Consider the following 23,463-nt stretch of genomic DNA (forward strand, 5'->3'; position numbering starts at 1 on the left):
AGCTGTATATTTTTTATGTAAGGCTACTTTCACACTGGCGTTTTGGTTTCCGTTTGCGAGATCCGTTCAGGGCTCTCCCAATCGGTCCAAAACTGATCAGTTTTGCCCTAATGCATCAATTTGCCTCAGTTTGGCTCCGTTCCGCTTGCAGCGTTTTGGTGTCCACCTGACGATGCGGAGGCAAATGGATCCGTCCTGACACGCGATGCAAGTCAATTGGGACGGATCAGTTTTCACTGACAATAGAAAACGGATCCGTCCCCTATTGACTTTCAATAGTGTTCAAGACAGATCCGTTTTGGCTATGTTACAGATAATACAAACGGATCAGTTCTGAACGGATGCTGACGGTTGTATTATCTGAACGGAAGCGTTTGTGCAGATCCATGACGGATCCGCACCAAACGCGAGTGTGAAAGTAGCCCAAGCTGTGACATGTAATCTGTTTGAAAAGATGATCCCTGAAATAATGCACAGCGAAAATATACAGTTATCTAGCCACCTGGGCAGCGACTAGATTTCCAGAGGAAAAAGGATTAAAGCCGACTATGACTGATACGTATCTAAAGTGAAACTATTGCTTTTCTTGGAAAATGACTACATGTTACACCGGCGCTGATGACACATATACCTTATACATTTCTCCCTTATTTACAAGTGTGTAGATAGAAAGGCATTGCGGCAATCACAAGTACGTATCTGAAGTGGACTTATTCTAGTCCAAGTAGATTCCAAGTCATCCGTCCGCTACATTCAGGGGTTGTACCTAAAAGAGAGTAAAACACATAGGTTTGTAACACAATCTCTTCTGCACCTCAGATGTTATTCACCTGGACACGATAGCCATCTGACATTATCATATAATGGTTCTGCGGGACCATATTAGGGACGAGTATATAGCAGGAGTACAGTATGTTGCTGCTGTCTGGCACTATATTTCCTTCTATATGCGGTGCTACTAAGGAGAATTGTACTGTAATACAGTAGGAAATAGAACATGGCACTTGGGCCAGAAATACTATCATAGCAGCCATTACAGGGCCCGCAGAGGCAGGGGAGCCCAGGCTACAGTGATGTCTGTCATCCATTATGGCCCGGGCCTCATTCTGCAGCCTGTTCTCTACCCAGCAAGCACCATGCAGTGACATCATCGTGCCTCTCGTACCTGCTGGGAATAGACCCTCAGTCCGTGCGCTTTTCTACTCTAGACAGAAGAATGAATGGGCCAAGGATCACTCTTTGGTCTGTCCGCTGTCTCAAACCATCACACGCAATGATGTCACCACATCGAACCTACTGGGAAGAGCAGCATGTGCTCCGATCATCGGGGGAACGAGACTAGGTGAGTATTGTAAGGGGGGCACTAAGGTGGAGCACTACTGTATTAGGCCAATAACTGGGTATTATACTGTGGAGAGGCACAACTGCTGTGTGGGGACACCAAAGGGGCATAACTACTTTGTGGAGTAACTAAGAAAGCATAACTGCTGAGAGAGTAGGGGTTATATAGTAAGCACGGGTGGTGTTTACTAGCTGGGGTTCAAAATTTGCTATGGGTCCTCTGTGTGCAGAGTGCCTCTGTATAAAACTAAAGGTGTTCAGCGGTACAGTATGGCACTGTCAAATGGATTTTTACTGGATCCAGCTAGTAAAAATCCATGTGCATTAGGCCTTACACACACTACTACTGAGTTAAGCAGAGACAGAAGGCTAAATACAGGAGAGGGTGAAGATATCAGCAGAACGGCACAATCATAAGTGCCGAATGGCAGAAAGTTTATACTGGCCACCTGACAACATGTATGGAGGAGTTCACATCAGTTTTTATTGATCCAACTGCGTTTTCTGCAGATATCCATGTATGAATGTACTTATTTTAATGTGAGGTTTACTGGTGGAATTTTAGGGATAAAGTTAACAAGTTAAATGGTTTTCTACTAACTATACTACATACGTGATCTAAAATAAGAAATAGACCTCCTTGCGCTCCCGGCCTAAGGGTCTGCAACAAATCAGCCAAGCCTGGCTGATCCCGCGGCTAGATGTCGGAAAGGAGCTGTTGTCCTCCTTGGATATATGATATAAAGGATAGTTATATCACCCGAGGGTGATGTAAGACACCAGCGCTGGAATAGCAAAAAAAACCCCGTCTGCTTAATCCCTATATTTCTAGAGTATGTGAGTGGGTGTAGGGGAGAGGGGGGGAAAGAACAAAGGTGGGAAGAGAGAGAAGGTGCAAATGACAGAGACCTGGACTCACCAGTGGGCAGTCCGTAGCGTTCGCTGTCTGTGCTGAGGATGCAATGAAGGCCTATACAATCAGGTAATAGCGCAAGTCTTCCAGTGTGCAATATGAAGATGAAAGTGTACCTGGTAAGTTCCTGCTTTAATAGGTTCCGAGATGCGTCTTCTTCCAATTCTTTTTCTCTTTTTCAACGTTCTTGTCGGTGTTCTGCAATAAGTCCTTCTTGCTCACCTGCTAGCACGAACGCTGCCCCGGCCGGAAGCAAGCGTGGTGCGAGGGAGCTTGTTGTTACGGTCGTCCTGGAAACCGCTTCGGTGACGTCACCTCCGTGGATACCGTAGCCTCCGTGGGACAAAATTACCTCCAACGCGTTTCAGAGCCTATCGGGCTCCTTCGTCAGGGATGGTTGATACATTGTCCGTGGGGGTTTAAGTAGTTGGTCCGGTTTCCATGACAACAAGTATAATCTTCTATCAAGCTGATATGTAGATAAGGGGACGTTATATTTATTACAGATGTATTCCAACTCATGCATACATGCAACTGTGATGTGTCTATATGTATGTATTTTATCTATGTTATTGAATAGTTCATAAAGTTTTCCAGGCGATATGATGAGTACTGTTTGTTTGAAAAATGTAGGAATATAGGGAGTTCCTTAAATATTTTATTGGCTGGGTTCATTGTGATGGTCATAAGTTATTATTGAAAAGCAAAAAGTTCGATTTCCTGATTCAACCCGTTAGGTGCCAGACTGTTGCATTTGAAAATCCATTGACTTTCGATCCTGGACATCAATTTGATGTAATCCCCTCCCCTGCTATCCTGTTTTATTTTTTCAATTCCTGCAAAGCTTGATCCCAAAAATTTGCCTTGATGGAATTCAGCATAGTGTCGTGATAGCGGGTGATGATCTGCCTTTTTATGTATATTGTTAACATGCTCCCTAATCCTGGTTTTCAGCTCTCTTTTAGTGCGTCCTATGTAGATTTTTCTGCACGGACACCTAATGGCATAAATAACACCCTTGGTATTGCAGGAAATATAGTCCTTGATTGTGAATTTGCCCTGTGGGGTGTCAAATTCCAGTATTGATTTGGTTTGGGGTCTCGATATTTTACAGTTTTTGCATAATCTGCATGGGTGGAAGCCTTTTTTAACATTGGATTTCTTCATCACCAAATTCCTTTTAGTGGATGGGGCTACAAGGTTGGCTAGGTTCGCAGATTTTTTGAAAATGAATGTTGGATTGGGGGAGATCTTGTCCCCAATTATTTTGTCGTATTTTAAAATGTCCCAATGTTTGTGGATAATTTTCTTAAAATGATTTGCCCCTGCACTGTATGTGGTGATGATGGGTACTTTAATGTTGTGAGTGTCATCACTTATATGTTGTTCTTTTTGTATTGTTTTTTCTTTTAATAGTTTATTCCTATCAATGTCACTCACTTTCTGGGTGATGGGGATCAAAGATTCTTCCTTATAGCCTTTCTCAATAAATTTTTTATTTAGTGTGTCCACCTCTTTGTAGTAATCTGTATTGGTGGTGCAGTTTCTACGGGCTCTTATGTACTGACTGAAGGGGATATTATTAAGCCATATAGGTAGATGGCAGCTTTCCAGGGGGATGAAACTGTTGGTGTCTGTAGGTTTGTGATATGTTTTGGTCTGTATTTTCCCGTTTTCAATGAATATGGTTAGATCTAAAAATTGTATTTGTTTTTTATCAAAGGTTGGAGTGAAGTGTAAGTAAAATTCATTTTTATTTAAGTTGGTTAAAAAATTGTTGAGGGATGGTGTGTCCCCTCCCCCAATCCAACATTCATTTTCAAAAAATCTGCGAACCTAGCCAACCTTGTAGCCCCATCCACTAAAAGGAATTTGGTGATGAAGAAATCCAATGTTAAAAAAGGCTTCCACCCATGCAGATTATGCAAAAACTGTAAAATATCGAGACCCCAAACCAAATCAATACTGGAATTTGACACCCCACAGGGCAAATTCACAATCAAGGACTATATTTCCTGCAATACCAAGGGTGTTATTTATGCCATTAGGTGTCCGTGCAGAAAAATCTACATAGGACGCACTAAAAGAGAGCTGAAAACCAGGATTAGGGAGCATGTTAACAATATACATAAAAAGGCAGATCATCACCCGCTATCACGACACTATGCTGAATTCCATCAAGGCAAATTTTTGGGATCAAGCTTTGCAGGAATTGAAAAAATAAAACAGGATAGCAGGGGAGGGGATTACATCAAATTGATGTCCAGGATCGAAAGTCAATGGATTTCCAAATGCAACAGTCTGGCACCTAACGGGTTGAATCAGGAAATCGAACTTTTTGCTTTTCAATAATAACTTATGACCATCACAATGAACCCAGCCAATAAAATATTTAAGGAACTCCCTATATTCCTACATTTTTCAAACAAACAGTACTCATCATATCGCCTGGAAAACTTTATGAACTATTCAATAACATAGATAAAATACATACATATAGACACATCACAGTTGCATGTATGCATGAGTTGGAATACATCTGTAATAAATATAACGTCCCCTTATCTACATATCAGCTTGATAGAAGATTATACTTGTTGTCATGGAAACCGGACCAACTACTTAAACCCCCACGGACAATGTATCAACCATCCCTGACGAAGGAGCCCGATAGGCTCTGAAACGCGTTGGAGGTAATTTTGTCCCACGGAGGCTACGGTATCCACGGAGGTGACGTCACCGAAGCGGTTTCCAGGACGACCGTAACAACAAGCTCCCTCGCACCACGCTTGCTTCCGGCCGGGGCAGCGTTCGTGCTAGCAGGTGAGCAAGAAGGACTTATTGCAGAACACCGACAAGAACGTTGAAAAAGAGAAAAAGAATTGGAAGAAGACGCATCTCGGAACCTATTAAAGCAGGAACTTACCAGGTACACTTTCATCTTCATATTGCACACTGGAAGACTTGCGCTATTACCTGATTGTATAGGCCTTCATTGCATCCTCAGCACAGACAGCGAACGCTACGGACTGCCCACTGGTGAGTCCAGGTCTCTGTCATTTGCACATTCTCTCTCTTCCCACCTTTGTTCTTTCCCCCCCTCTCCCCTACACCCACTCACATACTCTAGAAATATAGGGATTAAGCAGACGGGTTTTTTTTTGCTATTCCAGCGCTGGTGTCTTACATCACCCTCGGGTGATATAACTATCCTTTATATCATATACTACATACGTGGTTGTTGCTAAAATTAATTGATCAAATTAATCTCTGCATAAACTGAAGATTTTATGAGCACAGCTAAGGGTACTTTCACACTAGCGTTGTTAGAATCCGGCAGGCAGTTCCGTTGCCGAAACGGCCTGTTGGAGTCGGCAAACAGTATGCAAACTGATATTCTTTTTTTCCGGATCCTGATCAGTCTCATTAGGAATAACGGATCCGGTATTTACATTTTTTCAAAGATCAAAAGCGAAACCAACTCCTCCTATATCCCGGCGCATGCGCAGACCGGAAAACCAGATTCGGGGACGCGGCAATTTCCGGAACACTTTGTTCCGGATCTAGCATTAATACATCTCTATGGAAATGAATGCCGGATCCAGCAAGTGCGGTATTGTTCTGGGATTTTCTCTGGTCAAATACCGTGAAATCCTGATGCAAACTGAACGGATTGCTTTCCGTTCTGAATGCATTAGGACAAAACTGATGCGTTTTATCCGGTATTGAGACCCTTTACCAGATTTCAATACCGGAAAAGAATAACGCTAGTGTGAAAGTACCCTAAGGCCTAGTTCACACATTAGTGATTTTGATCAGTGATTGTGGAGCCTACGTAGAGATAAGGTATAGGGGAAAGATTTGCACCCGTTTTTGACCCGCATTGGTTTTGGTGATGGAAATCACCGACGTGTGAGTAAAGCCTAATTCATCATTGGTTCTCTTTACATTACGTCTTACTGATGCATAAATGTGTGAAATTAGAGCTGCAATATTAGGGTTGCTGTAACTTGGGCAGTGGCCAGTTTTTCTGCTTTACTTTGTCTTGGCTTTGTTGATACCAATTACAAAATGTTATATGGAAGTGCTAGGAGGGGTTGGAAAACCAGTACTTACGTGACAAAGTAGATACGTGAGAGCTTTGGTGCACGTCCGGCTGGCTACTGAGTCACATTTTTGGATGATAGAGCTGTAGAAAGATCTCTAGGCTCAAAGTTAACTCCATCTCCAGCCAATCTCGATTGAATCCATGGAGACAGCCACACAAGGTACCACCTTTCTCCAAGAAAATTCTTAGCATTTTTCTTCCATCCATGGTCATAAGCTCTTTCATGGCCGCCAAACCACTCTCTGGTAGTTGAGCCACGGTAAAGAATTGAACAGTGCAGGATGAAGAAAGCCAGGCAAAATAGGAAGCCCACGACACAGGTATCAGCGACAAAGGCGACAACGAAAGCCGAGCCTGAGACCTGACCTAGAAAAGAGAGAAGGCAACAGCTTAGAAAACATTTCTTACACGCTCTATAGAACCCCGAAGCCCGCTATTTACGGAAATTGGTGTCAGCTAGGTTTAGCCTATAGAGCTGAGGACATACGCTGCTAGATCGCCACTAGCACAATATACATTTCCCATAGCTCTGAGGGCTTTTATTCAGTCAAATAAAATATTTTATATATTGTAAGGGATCGCTCTCTCAGAGGGGGGGGGGGGGGGGGGTCGCAATCACAGATGTCTCCTCTGACAACAGGGTTCAAGTCCAAAAGGTGCTTTATTTTGGCACCATCACACACACATAAACACGAAAATAAACACCTGCCCGTCTGGGCTCTACCTAATACGTGTGATGTATCTATCTCACCTATAGAGTCCTCAGCCTCGTGGCCCCTCAGCCCTCCTGGCTGAGACCACACAGAGCCTCGGCAGGCTTCATTTTCCAAGTCTCTCCTGAACTCCTGCACTGAGGGCTGGTTTCTCCCCCCAGGGATTATAGCCAGCTGGCCTCACCTGTGGTGGAATAGGGGTGTGGACTAAAATATCCACCCCTTCTACACCTCTATCTTGTATGAGGCCTGTCACTGCCTCACAATATATATGCAAATGAGGCTAGTAAGGAGCCCAATGGGCTGTTACCAACATTTCAGGAGCCGAGCCACGCCCACTGTGACGGAGCCCGCAACGCCTGCATCCTCTGAATATCCTCCTTGCTCCTCCTACTTCACACAGTTAGAGCGCTGTAATTTCACGCATGCCAGCTAGCACATGCGCAGTTAGTTACCTGAGGCTGCAGACAGCACATGGAAGGAACACTATGCCAGCACTGACAGGCTGTGTACTCGCACATGCGCGAGATTCCGGTGCTCTAACTGTGTGAAGTAGGGGGAGCAAGGAGCAGCTCCGAAGGATGCAGGCGGTGCTGGCTCCGTCACAGTGGGCGTGGCTCAGCTCCGGGCGCCACGAGGAACGCCGAAGACTTCACCACCAGATCGCGTTGGACTTCGCAAATTCTTTCAGGAACAGCTGATCGTTATCGGAGGATCCGTCCCAGCAGCGCCGATTGGTGGGTAAGTGATCTCTGTAGCTGGAGAGCACGGGATGCCGCACTTAGGCACAGAGCACCTTTTCTTCCCACAGCACCGTGCAGCATTACAGCTATTTAACTTTATATATATTGTTTCTATACATACATTCTGAAGCCCCAGATCAAGGAAGACCATTCCTGGTTTAATACAAGGTCAGTGATAATCACCGCATATCTTCACTTGTCTTGTGAAGGATTATCCCACAAAAAGTCGCATCATTCAAAAAGTCGCATCATTTACGGTGGAACTCTATTCATTGACTACATTTTATCTACTAAATACCATTTTCACCATAAGTGGCTATTTTATTGTTATTTTATTTTTACTCCAAGGAACATTTTTATTGACTCTCAGTTTGGACTATTGATCAAATTCATCTCATATTACACAACCATATCTCAACCAGCATTTTATCTATTTCCTATTATCTACAGTACAGACCAAAAGTTTGGACACACCTTCTCATTCAAAGAGTTTTCTTTATTTTCATGACTATGAAAATTGTAGATTCACACTGAAGGCATCAAAACTATGAATTAACACATGTGGAATTATATACATAACAAAAAAGTGTGAAACAACTGAAAATATGTCATATTCTAGGTTCTTCATGGTTTTCACTTCACAGGTGTGCCCTGTCAGGTTTAATAAGTGGGATTTCTTGCCTTATAAATGAGGTTGGGACCATCAGTTGCGTTGTGGAGAAGTCAGGTGGATACACAGCTGATAGTCCTACTGAATAGACTGTTAGAATTTGTATTATGGCAAGAAAAAAAGCAGCTAAGTAAAGAAAAACGAGTGGCCATCATTACTTTAAGAAATGAAGGTCAGTCCAAAAAATTGGGAAAACTTTGAAAGTGTCCCCAAGTGCAGTCACAAAAACCATCAAGTGCTACAAAGAAACTGGCTCACACGCGGACCGCCTCAGGAAAGGAAGACCAAGAGTCACCTCTGCTGCGGAGGATAAGTTCATCCGAGTCACCAGCCTCAGAAATCGCAGGTTAACAGCAGCTCAGATTAGAGACCAGGTCAATGCCACACAGAGTTCTAGCAGCAGACACATCTCTAGAACAACTGTTAAGAGGAGACTGTGTGAATCAGGCCTTCATGGTAGAATATCTGCTAGGAAACCACTGCTAAGGACAGGCAACAAGCAGAAGAAACTTGTTTGGGCTAAAGAACACAAGGAATGGACATTAGACCAGTGGAAATCTGTGCTTTGGTCTGACGAGTCCAAATTTGAGATCTTTGGTTCCAACCACCGTGTCTTTGTGCGACGCAGAAAAGGTGAACGGATGGACTCTACATGCCTGGTTCCCACCATGAAGCATGGAGGAGGAGGTGTGATGGTGTGGGGGTGCTTTGCTGGTGACACTGTTGGGGATTTATTCAAAATTGAAGGCATACTGAACCAGCATGGCTACCACAGCATGTTGCAGCGGCATGCTATTCCATCCGGTTTGCGTTTAGTTGGACCATCATTTATTTTTCAACAGGACAATGACCCCAAACACACCTCCAGGCTGTGTAAGGGCTATTTGACCATGAAGGAGAGTGATGGGGTGCTGCGCCAGATGACCTGGCCTCCACAGTCACCGGACCTGAACCCAATCAAGATAGTTTAGGGTGAGCTGGACCGCAGAGTGAAGGCAAAAGGGCCAACAAGTGCTAAGCATCTCCGGGAACTCCTTCAAGACTGTTGGAAGCTCATCAAGAGAATGCCAAGAGTGTGCAAAGCAGTTATCAAAGCAAAAGGTGGCTACTTTGAAGAACCTAGAATATGACATATTTTCAGTTGTTTCACACTTTTTTGTTATGTATATAATTCCACATGTGTTAATTCATAGTTTTGATGCCTTCAGTGTGAATCTACAATTTTCATAGTCCTGAAAATAAAGAAAACTCTTTGAATGAGAAGGTGTGTCCAAACTTTTGGTCTGTACTGTATATCCTAATTCTATAAATAAACTAGATCAGATTTTACACATATATGAGTGTGCCTGCTTATCTCTTTACGTCATATTTTCCACTATCCTGACTGGGCGAGTCAGACTTAGCAGTTCTTGCACCTCTATCATTTGCTTTAACAGTAGAGCCATCTATCCCAGTGTTTCCCAACCAGTGTGCCTCCAGCTGTTGCAAAACTACAACTCCCAGCATGCCCGGGCAGCCTTTGTCTGCATGGGCATGCTGGGAGTTGTAGTTTTGCAACAGCTGGAGGCACACTGGTTGGGAAACACTGATCTATCCCATTCACCTTTTCATGTCCTATCTTTTGCCGTATTTTGCAGATGGCGGACCCATTTAAGTCAATGGGTCCGCATCCACACCAGGAGTGCACACGGCCAGCGCCCATGCATTGTAGACCGCCATTTGTGGTCTGCAGCACAGGCACGGAGCCCTTGAGTTCCTGTACATGAGCCATTAGACTGACATTTGTTGTGCGTGTTATATTTTTTTTAATAGCTACAGTTCATAAATCTGGTGTGCAGATTGTGTGCTTAGCTATTGACACCCACTTTTCAAAGATGCCACGAGTGGTGTAAAACATTGGCGTGTGCAAAAATGTGCGACTTTTTCCCGCCAGAATTCTGACGTGAAGGAAATGACAGATACCCCCAATAACATCTGAAAAACATTTCAGCATGCTGTAGGTAGGAAAGCTGGGACGTGTGCAGCAGACGACCACACAATGCTTATATCGGAAAATGCTTCTTTACATATTTATACTCTACTCCATATTATAGGAAGAATGATACAGATCTCCGTAAGAATTATGTCCAGTCGCCCTCTGGAACCAAGCTAAAGCCCAAACATATTTAAAGCTCTACTAAACAAACGGCACAGCTAAAAATATATGAAATGACTGGTACAGGGTTAGAAAATATGGCTGTTTTCTAAAAACAGTGCCACCCCTGACCACGACCACAGGTTGTATGTGGTATTGCAGATTACCCCAATTCACTTCAGTGGAGCAAACCTATAATACCGGAAACAACCCATAGGCAGCTGTAACACTATTTCTAGAGGAAGCAGCCATGTTTCTAGGGTCCATTCACACATCCGTAGTGCATTGCGGATCTGCAATACACCCGGCCGGCACCCCCATAGAAATTGCTGACAAGAATAGGACATGTTCTAATTTTTTCCGGAGCCACGGACTGGAAGATCGGGGGAGCACTCCGGAAATGGGGATGCGGGGAGCACATAGTGTGCTCTCCGCATCCATTCCGTCCCCATAGAGAATGAATAGTGTGAATTATTCCATTATTACGGAAGTGTGAATGGAGCCTAATCCTGTACAATCTGGTTACACTGTATAGCGGCTGTGATTGGTATTGCAGCTAAGACCCTTTCACTTTTATGGGGCTGAGCTGCACCTAGGCCACGTGACCGATGAACGAGTCGTCACTCGGCCTAGGAAAAGCTAGAGAAGGCTGCAGACATTTGATCAGTGGAAGTCCCAGAGGTTAGGTCATCAGTATTAGGCCTCATGCACACGACCGTTGTTGTGTTCTGTGTCCGTTGTTCCGTGACTTTCAATGGGTCCGTTGAAAACTCTGATAATGCACCATTTATCATCCGCGTCCGTGATCCGTGTTTTCAGTCCGTCAAAAAAATATGACCTGTCGCGGACCCATTCAAGTCAATTGGTCCGTGAAAAAACACGGAGGCACACAAGATTGTCATCCACGTCTGCGTCCGTTTTTTTTCGCTTTCCTTCAGGTCTGGTAATCCTCCAAAAATCAAGGAAGACACACGGAAACAAAAACGGATCACGGAACCCCGTTTTGCGGACCGTGAAAAAATACTGTTGTGTGCATGAGGCCTTAAAGTGTGGAAAAACCCTTTTAACAGTTATAACCTGTTAGGTAACTGATTTTGTAAAAAGAATACAAACCTCACACATAAGTTTAAAGGAGTCAGTATTCAGGACAGACCCCCTTAATGAAGAACTTCTACATTATTCTCTAAGAGAAACATGTAAGACAGAGAAACTATTGCACCTACTGATCATCATCTGGAACTTGTTCCCGAGTAAAACAAATGTGCAGATCACAACTCCTTACTGCAAATGAGTCAAGGAAACATCCACATAGTCTTTTCCAGGTGTGTAGCCGAAGAAGGTGAAAAATGTAGCAGGCGCACCCTGGCCCTGGTGCCTGAGAGGGCCCAAAGGTGCCCCTGCTGGTATGATGATAGTTAGGGGGCCAGGAGCAAGTTATGCCTTGTCTAGTCTAAGGCTAGGTCTACACGACGACAATAAGTCGCGTGACAGATAGGGCACAACTACACTGCAACATTTGTCGCATCAATGTCGCGCGATAACTTTTACAATGATAGTCTATGGTGTCGCAATGCGACATGCTGCGACTGCGACGTGACAGTCACAGAAAAACCAATTTTGAATGGATTTTTTGCGACTGTCACGATGCAGCATGTCGTAGTGCGACACCATAGACTATCATTCTAAAAATTGTTGCGCAACATTGATGCGACAAATGTCGTCGTGTAGACCTAGCCTTAGACTGAGAGGTCTGTTTTGCATATTATGAGACCCGATGTCTAAAAGGTTCCTGCTCCAATACGTGACATCGTATATGTGGCTGTCTGCCCTGTATGCATTGATAGCAGTTATTGTTATAGGTACATTGTAATCGTAGAGACATTTTATATTCCGGTCTTAGGGTCCATTCACACGTCTGCAAGTGGGTCCGCATCCATTCCGCAATATCCGGAACAGGTGCGGACCCATTCATTCTCAATGCTCAACTGCTCTCCTCATCCGCATTTCCGGAGCGCGGCCCCGGTCTTCTAGTCCGCAGCTCCGGAAAAAAATAGAACAGGTCCTATTCTTGTCCGAAATTGTGGACAAGAATAGGCAGTTCTATGGGGGTGCCGGGCGGGTGTATTGGCGGATCCACAATACACCATAGAGTGTGAATGGACCCTTAAAGGGTTTTTCCCAGAGTTAATTAACAATGACCTATCCTCGGGATAGGTTATCAGTATCAGATAAGTGGGGGTCTAACACTCGACACCCCCACGATCAGCTGTTACCTACAGCTGTTGGTGCTGAACCTAGCACTCAAAATAGAGCCAGAAGCACAGCTCCATTCATAGTGTTGTGGCCACACCAGGTAACTGCAGCTTCGCTCCCATTAAATCTCTAATCTGTGGTCCACTGATGTCACATGTGGGAACAGTATTAAGAGGTGCATGCCTTCTAATAATTGTGGCGCAGTATGGGCTGGGGTAGATTTCAGGTATAGTTTACGCCAGTGTTCTGATGTGAATTATAATAAATGTGCCAGGACACCTAGGCCCTGTGCCGCCCGTTTAAAAAAAAAAAAAAAAAAAAAAAAAGCCTGGCTTGTGCCAAAATTCACAACTTTTGTCAGTATTCTGGTTTAAAACCGGTGATCAATTCCCTCCAGTTCATTCCAAGCCTTGGGATCTATACATGTATAATCTATTCTTACATTTGAACAGCCCCCCCCCATGTGCCTGGCCCCTCAGAGGGAATATACTTACCCCGCTCCCTGCGCCGTCCCTCGTCCCTGCACCACCACTGCTGTTTCTTCCTGTACACGGATAAAAACATCAAGTGTCAGGGGGAAGCAGCCAATGGCAGGCGGGGGCGGGGAGGAGCCTCCCCTAGCGTCACCCGCAATGCTAGAGAGGCTCGCCCATGCCCTTGGCTGCTCCACCGCCCTCCGACACCAGATGTTTTCATCCGTGTACAGGGAGAATCAGCAAGAGCGGTGCAGGGATCAGGAGCGCGCAGGGAGCGGGGTAAGTATATTCCCTCTGAGGGGCCCGGCACATGGGGGAACTGTTGAATAGGGGTTATCCAATATCATTCTTTAAAAACTACTACTACTACCCTTACTAGACATCTTTAGATCAACTACCCAAAAATAAGCCGCTTCGGTCAGTGGCTGTCACCTTAAAGGGCTTCTGTCACCCCCCAAAACTCATTTTTCGGCATATTAAAATCCTTATTGGACGACTATTCCCTATATAGGGCTCTTACCTTGTGCTGTGGCTTGGTTTCACTAAAAATCCATATTTTAAAATATGCAAATGACTTCACTACCAGCAAGTAGGGCGTCTACTTGCTGGTAGCCGCCGCATCCTCCTTTAAAAAAAACGCCCCTCCTCCTGCTGATTGACAGGGCCAGGGAGCGCTCTCCTCCTCCGGCTGGCCCTGTCTGCAATTCAAATCCCGCGCCTGCACCTCATTCGGCGCAGGCACTCAGAGAAGGACGCTCGCTTCCTCAGCACTTCCTCAGTGCGCCTGTGCCGATAAAGTCTTCTCTTTCGGGTTTAGAGGTGAACTCATCGGCACAGGCGCACTGAGGGAGTGCTGAGGAAGAGAGCGTCCTTCTCTCAGAGCGCCTGCGCCGAATGAGGTGCAGGCGCAGGATTTGAATTGCAGACAGGGCCAGCCGGAGGAGGAGAGCGCTCGCTGGCCCTGTCAATCAGCAGGAGGAGGGGCGTTTTTTTGAAAGGAGGACACGGCGGCTACCAGCAAGTAGACGCCCTACTTCCTGGTAGTGAAGTCATTTGCATATTTTAAAAGATCGATTTTTAGTGAAACCAAGCCACAGCACAAGGTAAGAGCCCTATATAGGGAATAGTCGTCTAATAAGGATTTTAATATGCCCAAAAATGAAAAATGAGTTTTGGGGGTGACAGAAGCCCTTTAATAAACCATTTTGCTGTGCTATATACGGTAACCTTTGTATGTGATGTACATGGAGTTGAACAAACACCTTTACCTGTAAGGAACATCATCCACGGCATAATCAGCAGGAAGAGGCTGTGGAGACTGAAGCCCTCGTGAAGCAAATCCATGAAAATTTCAGCATTCAGGATGGTTGCAAGAAGCAGCGCCACCAACCCACTGAGTAACGCACAAAAGAAGTAGCGATAGTTTGAGTAGCCGACACACTTTCCGAGCAGGGTGCAATGGTGGTCACGGCGAAGTACACACACGTTACAGTTAAAGCAGTGGTGGCATCTCGGGGGAATGTGGGTCTGGCAGCTGTAACAATAACTAAAAAAAAAAATACAGTCAAAAGAGTACCTCAAATGGAACACAAAAACACTCAAGAACATAAAAAAGTGAATGCATGATTTCTATGAAGATATAATCCGACTTCTCAATCGCTCCTTATCAGCGCGACAGGACCCTCAAATTATTATTGTAGTCTATTACTCATTATACCTTGTTTTAAAAGTGCAATCTAAACTGATGACAGAAAACACAATTGAAAAACAGGACCCCATATTATTTTTTTTGCCACAGACAATCATCTACAGGAGGTTGGGGGAACGCACAGGACATGAAGACATGGTATCCAGCACTTTGGTCTGCTGGAGTTGATCAACAGGGAAAAAAAAAAAACGACCAGAAAATAAGCAGAAAATGGGACCAGAAACGGAAGGCTCCATCCACTGTGGGGTCGTCGTCAGCACAGCTCCCATTTACCTGACTGGATTACATTCACATGCATATACACATTATTATGGTCACCAGCTAATATACAGAGAATTCACTGTCTGCTGCATGGCACTCCTTATAAACCGACTGAGGGATATGTGTGCAGACAGCCTATCACACACCTTATATACCCACCGGGGGATAAGTGTGCAGACAGCCTGTCACACACCTTATATACCCACCGAGGGATATGTGTGCAGACAGCCTATCGCACACCTTATATACCCACCGGGGGATAAGTGTGCAGACAGCTTATCTCACCTTATATACCCACCAAGGGATAAGTGTGCAGACAGGCTATCACACACCTTATATACCCACCAAGGGATATGTGTGCAGACAGGCTATCACACACCTTATATACCCACCAAGGGATATGTGTGCAGACAGGCTATCACACACCTTATATACCCACCAAGGGATATGTGTGCAGACAGGCTATCACACACCTTATATACCCACCGAGGGATATGTGTGCAGACAGCCTATCACACACCTTATATACCCACCGAGGAATATGTGTGCAGACAGCCTATCACACACCATATATACCCACCGGGGAATATGTGTGCAGACAGCTTATCTCACCTTATATACCCACCGAGGGATATGTGTGCAGACAGCTTATCTCACCTTATATACCCACCGAGGGATATGTGTGCAGACAGCTTATCTCACCTTATATACCCAATGAGGGATATGTGTGCAGACAGCCTGTCACACACCTTATATACCCACCGAGGGATATGTGTGCAGACAGCCTGTCACACACCTTATATGCCCACCGAGGGATATGTGTGCAGACAGCTTATCTCACCTTATATACCCACCGAGGGATATGTGTGCAGACAGCCTATCACACACCATATATACCCACCGGGGAATATGTGTGCAGACAGCTTATCTCACCTTATATACCCACCAAGGGATATGTGTGCAGACAGGCTATCACACACCATATATACCCACCGAGGGATATGTGTGCAGACAGCCTGTCACACACCATATATACCCACCGAGGGATATGTGTGCAGACAGCTTATCTCACCTTATATACCCACCGAGGGATATGTGTGCAGACAGCCTGTCACACACCTTATATACCCACCGAGGGATATGTGTGCAGACAGCCTGTCACACACCTTATATACCCACCGAGGGATATGTGTGCAGACAGCCTGTCACACACCTTATATACCCACCGAGGGATATGTGTGCAGACAGCCTGTCACACACCTTATATACCCACCGAGGGATATGTGTGCAGACAGCCTGTCACACACCTTATATACCCACCGAGGGATATGTGTGCAGACAGCCTGTCACACACCTTATATACCCACCGAGGGATATGTGTGCAGACAGCCTGTCACACACCTTATATACCCACCGAGGGATATGTGTGCAGACAGCCTGTCACACACCTTATATACCCACCGAGGGATATGTGTGCAGACAGCCTGTCACACACCTTATATACCCACCGAGGGATATGTGTGCAGACAGCCTGTCACACACCTTATATACCCACCGAGGGATATGTGTGCAGACAGCCTGTCACACACCTTATATACCCACCGGGGGATATGTGTGCAGACAGCCTGTCACACACCTTATATACCCACCGGGGGATATGTGTGCAGACAGCCTATCACACACCTTATATACCCACCGGGGGATATGTGTGCAGACAGGCTATCACACACCTTATATACCCACCGAGGGATATGTGTGCAGACAGCCTATCACACACCTTATATACCCACTGAGGGATATGTGTGCATAAGTAGGAAGCGGTCATAATAATGGGACTCGACCACCGAGGGATGTGTGTGCAGACAGCCTATCACACACCTTATATACCCACCAAGGGATATGTGTGCAGACAGCCTATCACACACCTTATATACCCACCGAGGGATATGTGTGCAGACAGCCTATCACACACCTTATATACCCACCAAGGGATATGTGTGCAGACAGCCTATCACACACCTTATATACCCACCGAGGGATATGTGTGCAGACAGCCTGTCACACACCTTATATACCCACCGAGGGATATGTGTGCAGACAGCCTGTCACACACCTTATATACCCACCGAAGGGATATGTGTGCAGACAGCCTATCACACACCTTATATACCCACCGAGGGATATGTGTGCAGACAGCCTATCACACACCTTATATACCCACCGAGGGATATGTGTGCAGACAGCTTATCTCACCTTATATACCCACCGAGGGATATGTGTGCAGACAGCCTATCACACACCATATATACCCACCGGGGAATATGTGTGCAGACAGCTTATCTCACCTTATATACCCACCAAGGGATATGTGTGCAGACAGCCTATCACACACCTTATATACCCACTGAGGGATATGTGTGCATAAGTAGGAAGCGGTCATAATAATGGGACTCGACCGTGTATTTCAGCTCACTGGAAACAGGAATTACATATTATCAAAATAACCATCTACTATACAAGAGACATTATATACTCACACCCAACCTTGACCGAGGCTCCCATGCTCCAAGAAGACACCTTTAATTGTGGAATTACTCAGGACAAATTTCACCATATTCCCCACCACATTAAATAAGAGGTACAATGCCAGCACCAGAAGAGGCAACTGTCCACTCCCTGTAGTGGTGAGGATTAGATAAAACACCTCCAAAGTCACAGAGGAGACAAGAATGGCCATGATGATCAGAGGCAGCACCTGGGCGGGGTCCCAATGGCGGGTCTCCATGCTTAAATACCTGCCAAGCAGAAACAGTGGTCAGAATGCTAGAAACATAATTATGCATATCATCCATTCTTAAAGTGCAGCAAATAACTGCAGAGCACATTAAATGACAACTCTATTTTGGGCCATTCCTCTATTATTCCTGCTAAAAGTTTACAAATAAGGGTTCTGCTACACAGCAACTTGAAAGTCACGTGACTTTTAATATAATGATTGTGAGTGGGGTCCCAATGAGGCACGCGACATTCCGCAACTGAGTCGCGACAGTCACAAAAATCCAGACATGATGGATTCGGTGTCGTAGGTCACACATATTTTTGTGTCGTGCAACTTCTCTGTAGCCGAACCCTAAGGCTAGGTCTACACGACGACATTTGTCGCGCTACAAAAAGTCGTGCGACAGATAGGGCGCAACAGTTGTCGCGCAACATTTTGTTGCATCAATGTCGCGCGACAATTTTTATAATGGCAGTCTATGGTGTCGCACTGCAACATGCGACAAGTTGCGACTGCGACGCGACAGTCGCAGAAAAATCCATCTTGAATGGATTTTCTGCGACTGTCGCGTCACAGTCGCAGCATGTCGCAGTGCGACACCATAGACTGCCATTATAAAGATTGTTGCGCGACATTGGTGCAACAAAATGTCGCGCGACAAATGTCGTCGTGTAGACCTAGCCTAAAGGTACAACTAGTTGGCGGTGTGTCCTCGTGAGGTCTGTTGCACACACTGTTCAGTCAGTGCGACCATTGGCAGATTGTGCAGGGACACACGCCCCACTAGTAGGACTCGGTTGTACTTTTATTCATAAAGGGGAACACCCTGGTTTTGCAATTGTCAGCATCAAATGACAGGAAACGAGCTCATGCACGCAAATGTATTTTGTGTCCACAGGTCGGATGTGGGCCCATTCTCTTCAGTGGGGCCGCAAAAAAAGATGGACAGCACGCCCCTGAGCTGTCCGTTTCCGTATGTCTGTTCCGTGGCCCTGCAAAAAAAAAAAAATAGAACACGTCCTATTATTGTCCGTTTTACAAAAGATAGGACAGTTCTATAGAGAGCAGGACACAGGCGGATCCGTGTTTTGCCCTAATTGTGGTTGTTTATCAGTAAAGCCCGGTTTTCCTGCATTCAACTGCAGTCATGTGACATTTTCCACTGTGTTGGCTGCTTGCCCGATAACATCACGTCTAAGGATCGACAGATTATTGGAGTCACCGATATTATCGGCCGAGATTTCATGATTTTAAAAGTTATCGGCATCTAACCTTGCCGATAATGCGTCCAGTGCGCTGTCACAGAACATGAGCGTGCTGCTGTCAGTGCGCGCCATGTTCCCTCAGCAGCATAGGGGAGAAGGAGTCACTCTCTCCCTCCCCCGTGCCGCGCTGCCAATGAGGAGAGACGGGGGAGGGGGATGGGCGGGCACACTGCGCCACCAATGAGAGAACCTTTCATGGGTCCAAACATAAAAAACTAAGTAGCAGAACATGTAGGGGTTAATGCAGGGATGTCCCCGCACTTACTATTATTTCTGTCCAGCACTCCGTTGCGCCCGCTGTGGCCCCTGTTACTTTCTCCTGTGCTGTATGCCAATCACTAGCATCGGAACACCAACTTCTCTCCCTGGGCGTCTCCTTCTCCCTGGCTGTAGCACTGTCCAATTGCAGCACATCACAGCCATGGAGAAGGAAAAAAACGTACCTTCTCCCTGGCTGGGACGTTCTGCGAGCTATTTTTGAGTCACTCTTGAAGTCAAGCGGTCAGCGGCCTCTTTGCTTCTAGTCACGGTAACCGTGCCCCCTTCGCTGTGACTGACAGCGCTTATGACCGTCAGCCGGCTGTCAGTCACAGGAGAAGGGGCAGGGAAGGGGGCACGGTTACCGTGACTTAAAGCAAAGAGGCCGCTGCCCGCTTGACTCCAAGAGTGACTCAAAAATAGCGCGCTCAGGGGCTAAAAGAACGTTTTTTCCTGCTTTTACTGCATCTATCTGCAGGAAGAAAATCATCATTAGAAACACACTGCCGGCTACTTGAAGGTACTAATGGCAGTTTGGGGTGGTTTTTGCCGCTGACAGGTTCCCTTTAAAGGGTTTTTCTGAGATTTTTATACTGATGACCTATCCTCTGGACATCCTCTCAACACCCGGGACCCCTGCTGATCAGCTGTCTGAGAAGGCACTGTGCTCCAGCCCCATAGAAGTGAATAGGGCTGAGTGCAATACCAAGCACAGCCGCTATACTATGTATATGGCTATATGCTGAGCATGGCGACTAGGGAGAAGGCTGCGGCGCTACTGCCAGCACTAGTGCTTCTCAAAGAGCTGATCGGTGGGGGTCCCGGGTGTCGGACCCCCATGATAAGTTACTCGTGATTCTGCAGTAAAAACACATTTGGAGAACTCCAAACTCGGGAGGTCTGCAGGCCAGAACTGGAAACCTATGCCAGCTAGGAGCTGCTGAAGACTTCTGGTGCAATTCACCCCAGCAGAACTACAGACACTACTGTGGAGCAGGAGACAGAACGCTGAACGATCTCACTGACATACATGGCCCTTGGGAATGTGTGTGTAGGCAGAGAGGTATCTGAGGGCAGAGCCACAGCAAAATCCCACAAAAAAGCTATGTTACCCATAGTATTCAATCAGACTCCAGCTTTCATTTGTCAGAGAACCTTTTCAGAATGAAAGCATTAACCTGATTGGCTGCCATGGGGAATTTCTTGTTCACCAGAGAATCATCTATGAAGCTGCTGGGTACAGACACCATTAGTAAGTCACGTAGAGAGGGCTGACATGAGCGCAGTGTCACCATGGCAACCCAACACACGACCAGAGTGTTTCACCCCAGTACAACCACTGAAACTCCCTTCACTACAATACAGAAAGACAGAAGAGTCCGGTTACCTCTAGATACAGCTGACAGAAGCCCTGCAGGAGTCCGCCTTATCCTTACACTCAGTGTCAGTGGCCTTCACTCATGGATGACAGGGCTGAGCAGTGAGCACTACCTTTCCCTCCACAACCTGTTTCCACGTCACGTGACCTAAACCGTCAGCGAGCCCATACACTGCGCTTTACACAGCGGTAAAGTGTGACTGAAGGACCTTTCATGACATCATCACCACGTGATCAGTCACATCCGGAGGAGCCAGCCAGTAGAAGCTAGAATGGAGTGGGTGTCGTGAAAGGAGGTGTGACGTCAGACGTTACGTGGTGCTGATGGTCACGTGGTTGCAGGTATAATAGAGGCAGTGGGGGTAGTATATACATCAGTGTGCTGGTATGTGAGGTAGGAGGTATAAACGACACCTCATACTTACTGCTGTAGATATACTATATATCTATCTATCTATACACACTACTGTAAAGGAAAACTGGCTTAGTTGCCCATAGCAACCAATCAGATTCCAACTTTCATTGTCCAAAGGAGCTTTGAATAATAAAGGTGGAATCTGATTGGTTGCTATGGGCCACTAAGCCAGTTGTACTTTACACCAGTTTACATCAATCTCAGTGTGCACAGATGTATAGTATTAGGGATAGTGGGGTTAACTGGTCATTTATATTGATGACCCAACACCCAGGACTTGTGCCGATCGGCTGTGTGGGTGCTGCAGCCTTTTCCTAGGCCATGTGACATCGCCCTACACGGGTCACATGACCTAGGTGCAGCTCAGCCCCATTACCACAGCTGCTATACTATATGTGGTGCTGTGCTTGGTGAGCAGCCAGCTACACTCACCGGAGTGGGGGTGGGGGGACTCGGACCCCCACCAATGTTATAATGATGACCTATCCTGAGGATAGGTCATCATTATCCTTTCCTGGATAACCCCTTTAACTGGTCTGGCATACTGTTCTCAGCCTGCCAGGTCACTTAAAGAGGACCTTTCATGGGTCCAGACTTTATAAACTATCAGGATACGTAGAGCATAGTGCAGGGATGTAACTGCGCTTACTATTTTCCTGGGCGCCGCTCCGTTCACCCGCTGTGGCCCCCGTTGTATTCTCCCGTCTGGTATGCGAATAGCATCGGAGCAATGAGGAGGAGGCTGAGTCTTTCTCCGTGGGCGTCTCCTTCTGGCTATAGCGCTGTCCAATCACAGTGGGGAGCGTCACTGCTAGGGAGAAAAAAACCTCCCCTTCTCCTCTGGCTGTGACGCTCTCCGCTGAGATTGGACAGATCTACAGCCAGGGAGAAGGAGATGCCCACAAAGACTCAGCCTCCTCCTCATCGCTCTGATGCTATTAGCGTACCAGGCGGGAGAACAGAGCGGCGCCCAGGAAAATAGTAAGCGCAGTTATATCCCTGCACTGTGCCCTACGTATCCTTAGTTTATAATGTCTGGACCCATGAAAAGTCCTCTTTAAACGGAGTTAGGAACCTGCCCTCAAACTAACCTCTAACCATAATACTAGGTACTAAAACTAAAATACTCTATACTGAAACTCACCGTAACGGTCCATTCACACATCGGTGTGTGTTTTGCGGCAATGTGCGTTCCCGCATTTTGGGGACCGCACATCACCGGCACTAATAGAATATGCCTATTCTTATCCGCTATCGCGGACAAGAATAGGACATGTTCTATTTTTTTCGGGATCGGAAATGCGTACCCAGAAGTGCGGATCGTGCGGCCCCATAGGAATGAATAGGTCCGCAATTCTGTTCGGCAAAATGCAGAACAAAATTGCTGATGTGTGAACGGAGCCTATAATACTGTTTTCAAAATGCCTAGTTTGTCTGCAAACGGTCAAGAGTAAGACATTTTCTATACTTTTTGGTGCGGATTCAAACAGCACATGTGTTGTGCTACCCGCATCCGTAAGTCCGTTCCACAGCCCTTCAAATAAACAGAACATGTCTTATCCTAAGGATAGGACATTTCTGAAGGAGAGAAAAAATTGTGGCAGGCTCTTGTGTTTTGCAGATGCACAATTTGCGGATCGCAAAAACAGATACGGTGATGTGCTTGAGCCCTAACCCTGCATGCAAAACCATCAGTTTTTCCCTGAACAGATCCTGACACAATCTGCATTGCTCGTGTCAAATTAGGGTTGGTATTAGGCCTCATTCACATGACTGTATTTTTTGTCAGTGTCCTATCCGCATTTTTGCAGATCGCACATGGACCCATCAATTTCTATGGTGCTGCAAAAATTGCAGGCAGCGCATGTGTGCTGTCCTCATCCGAGCTGCAAGTTACAGAATATGTCTTATTCTTGTCTAATTTGCAGTTTGGCGATGGGGTCTGCGAAAAGTGCAGGATGCACATGGCAGCTATCTGTAAATGTGGCCTTAGTACTAGGGTTAGGCCTCATGCACATGGCCGTGGCTGTACTGCCAGATGCAAAACA

The 23,463-nt window shown here is 46.0% G+C and overlaps 1 protein-coding gene across 1 annotated transcript; it reads right to left on the minus strand.

Moving 5' to 3' along the window:
• Positions 1-303: 303 nt before the first annotated feature.
• On the minus strand, positions 304-21,204 carry ZDHHC24 (zinc finger DHHC-type containing 24). The gene is made up of 5 exons (XM_044270609.1): positions 21,010-21,204; positions 17,858-18,115; positions 14,620-14,897; positions 6,371-6,728; positions 304-766 (listed from the first exon to the last, which is right to left on the minus strand). Exons 2-4 carry the CDS (start codon positions 18,103-18,105, stop codon positions 6,415-6,417), a joined length of 840 nt encoding a protein of 279 aa, XP_044126544.1. The 5' UTR covers positions 18,106-18,115; positions 21,010-21,204; the 3' UTR covers positions 304-766; positions 6,371-6,414.
• Between the last annotated feature and the right edge of the window lie 2,259 nt (positions 21,205-23,463).

Source organism: Bufo gargarizans, chromosome 10 (genome assembly GCF_014858855.1).
Source record: "Bufo gargarizans isolate SCDJY-AF-19 chromosome 10, ASM1485885v1, whole genome shotgun sequence".
NCBI classification, from domain to species: Eukaryota; Metazoa; Chordata; class Amphibia; order Anura; family Bufonidae; genus Bufo; species Bufo gargarizans.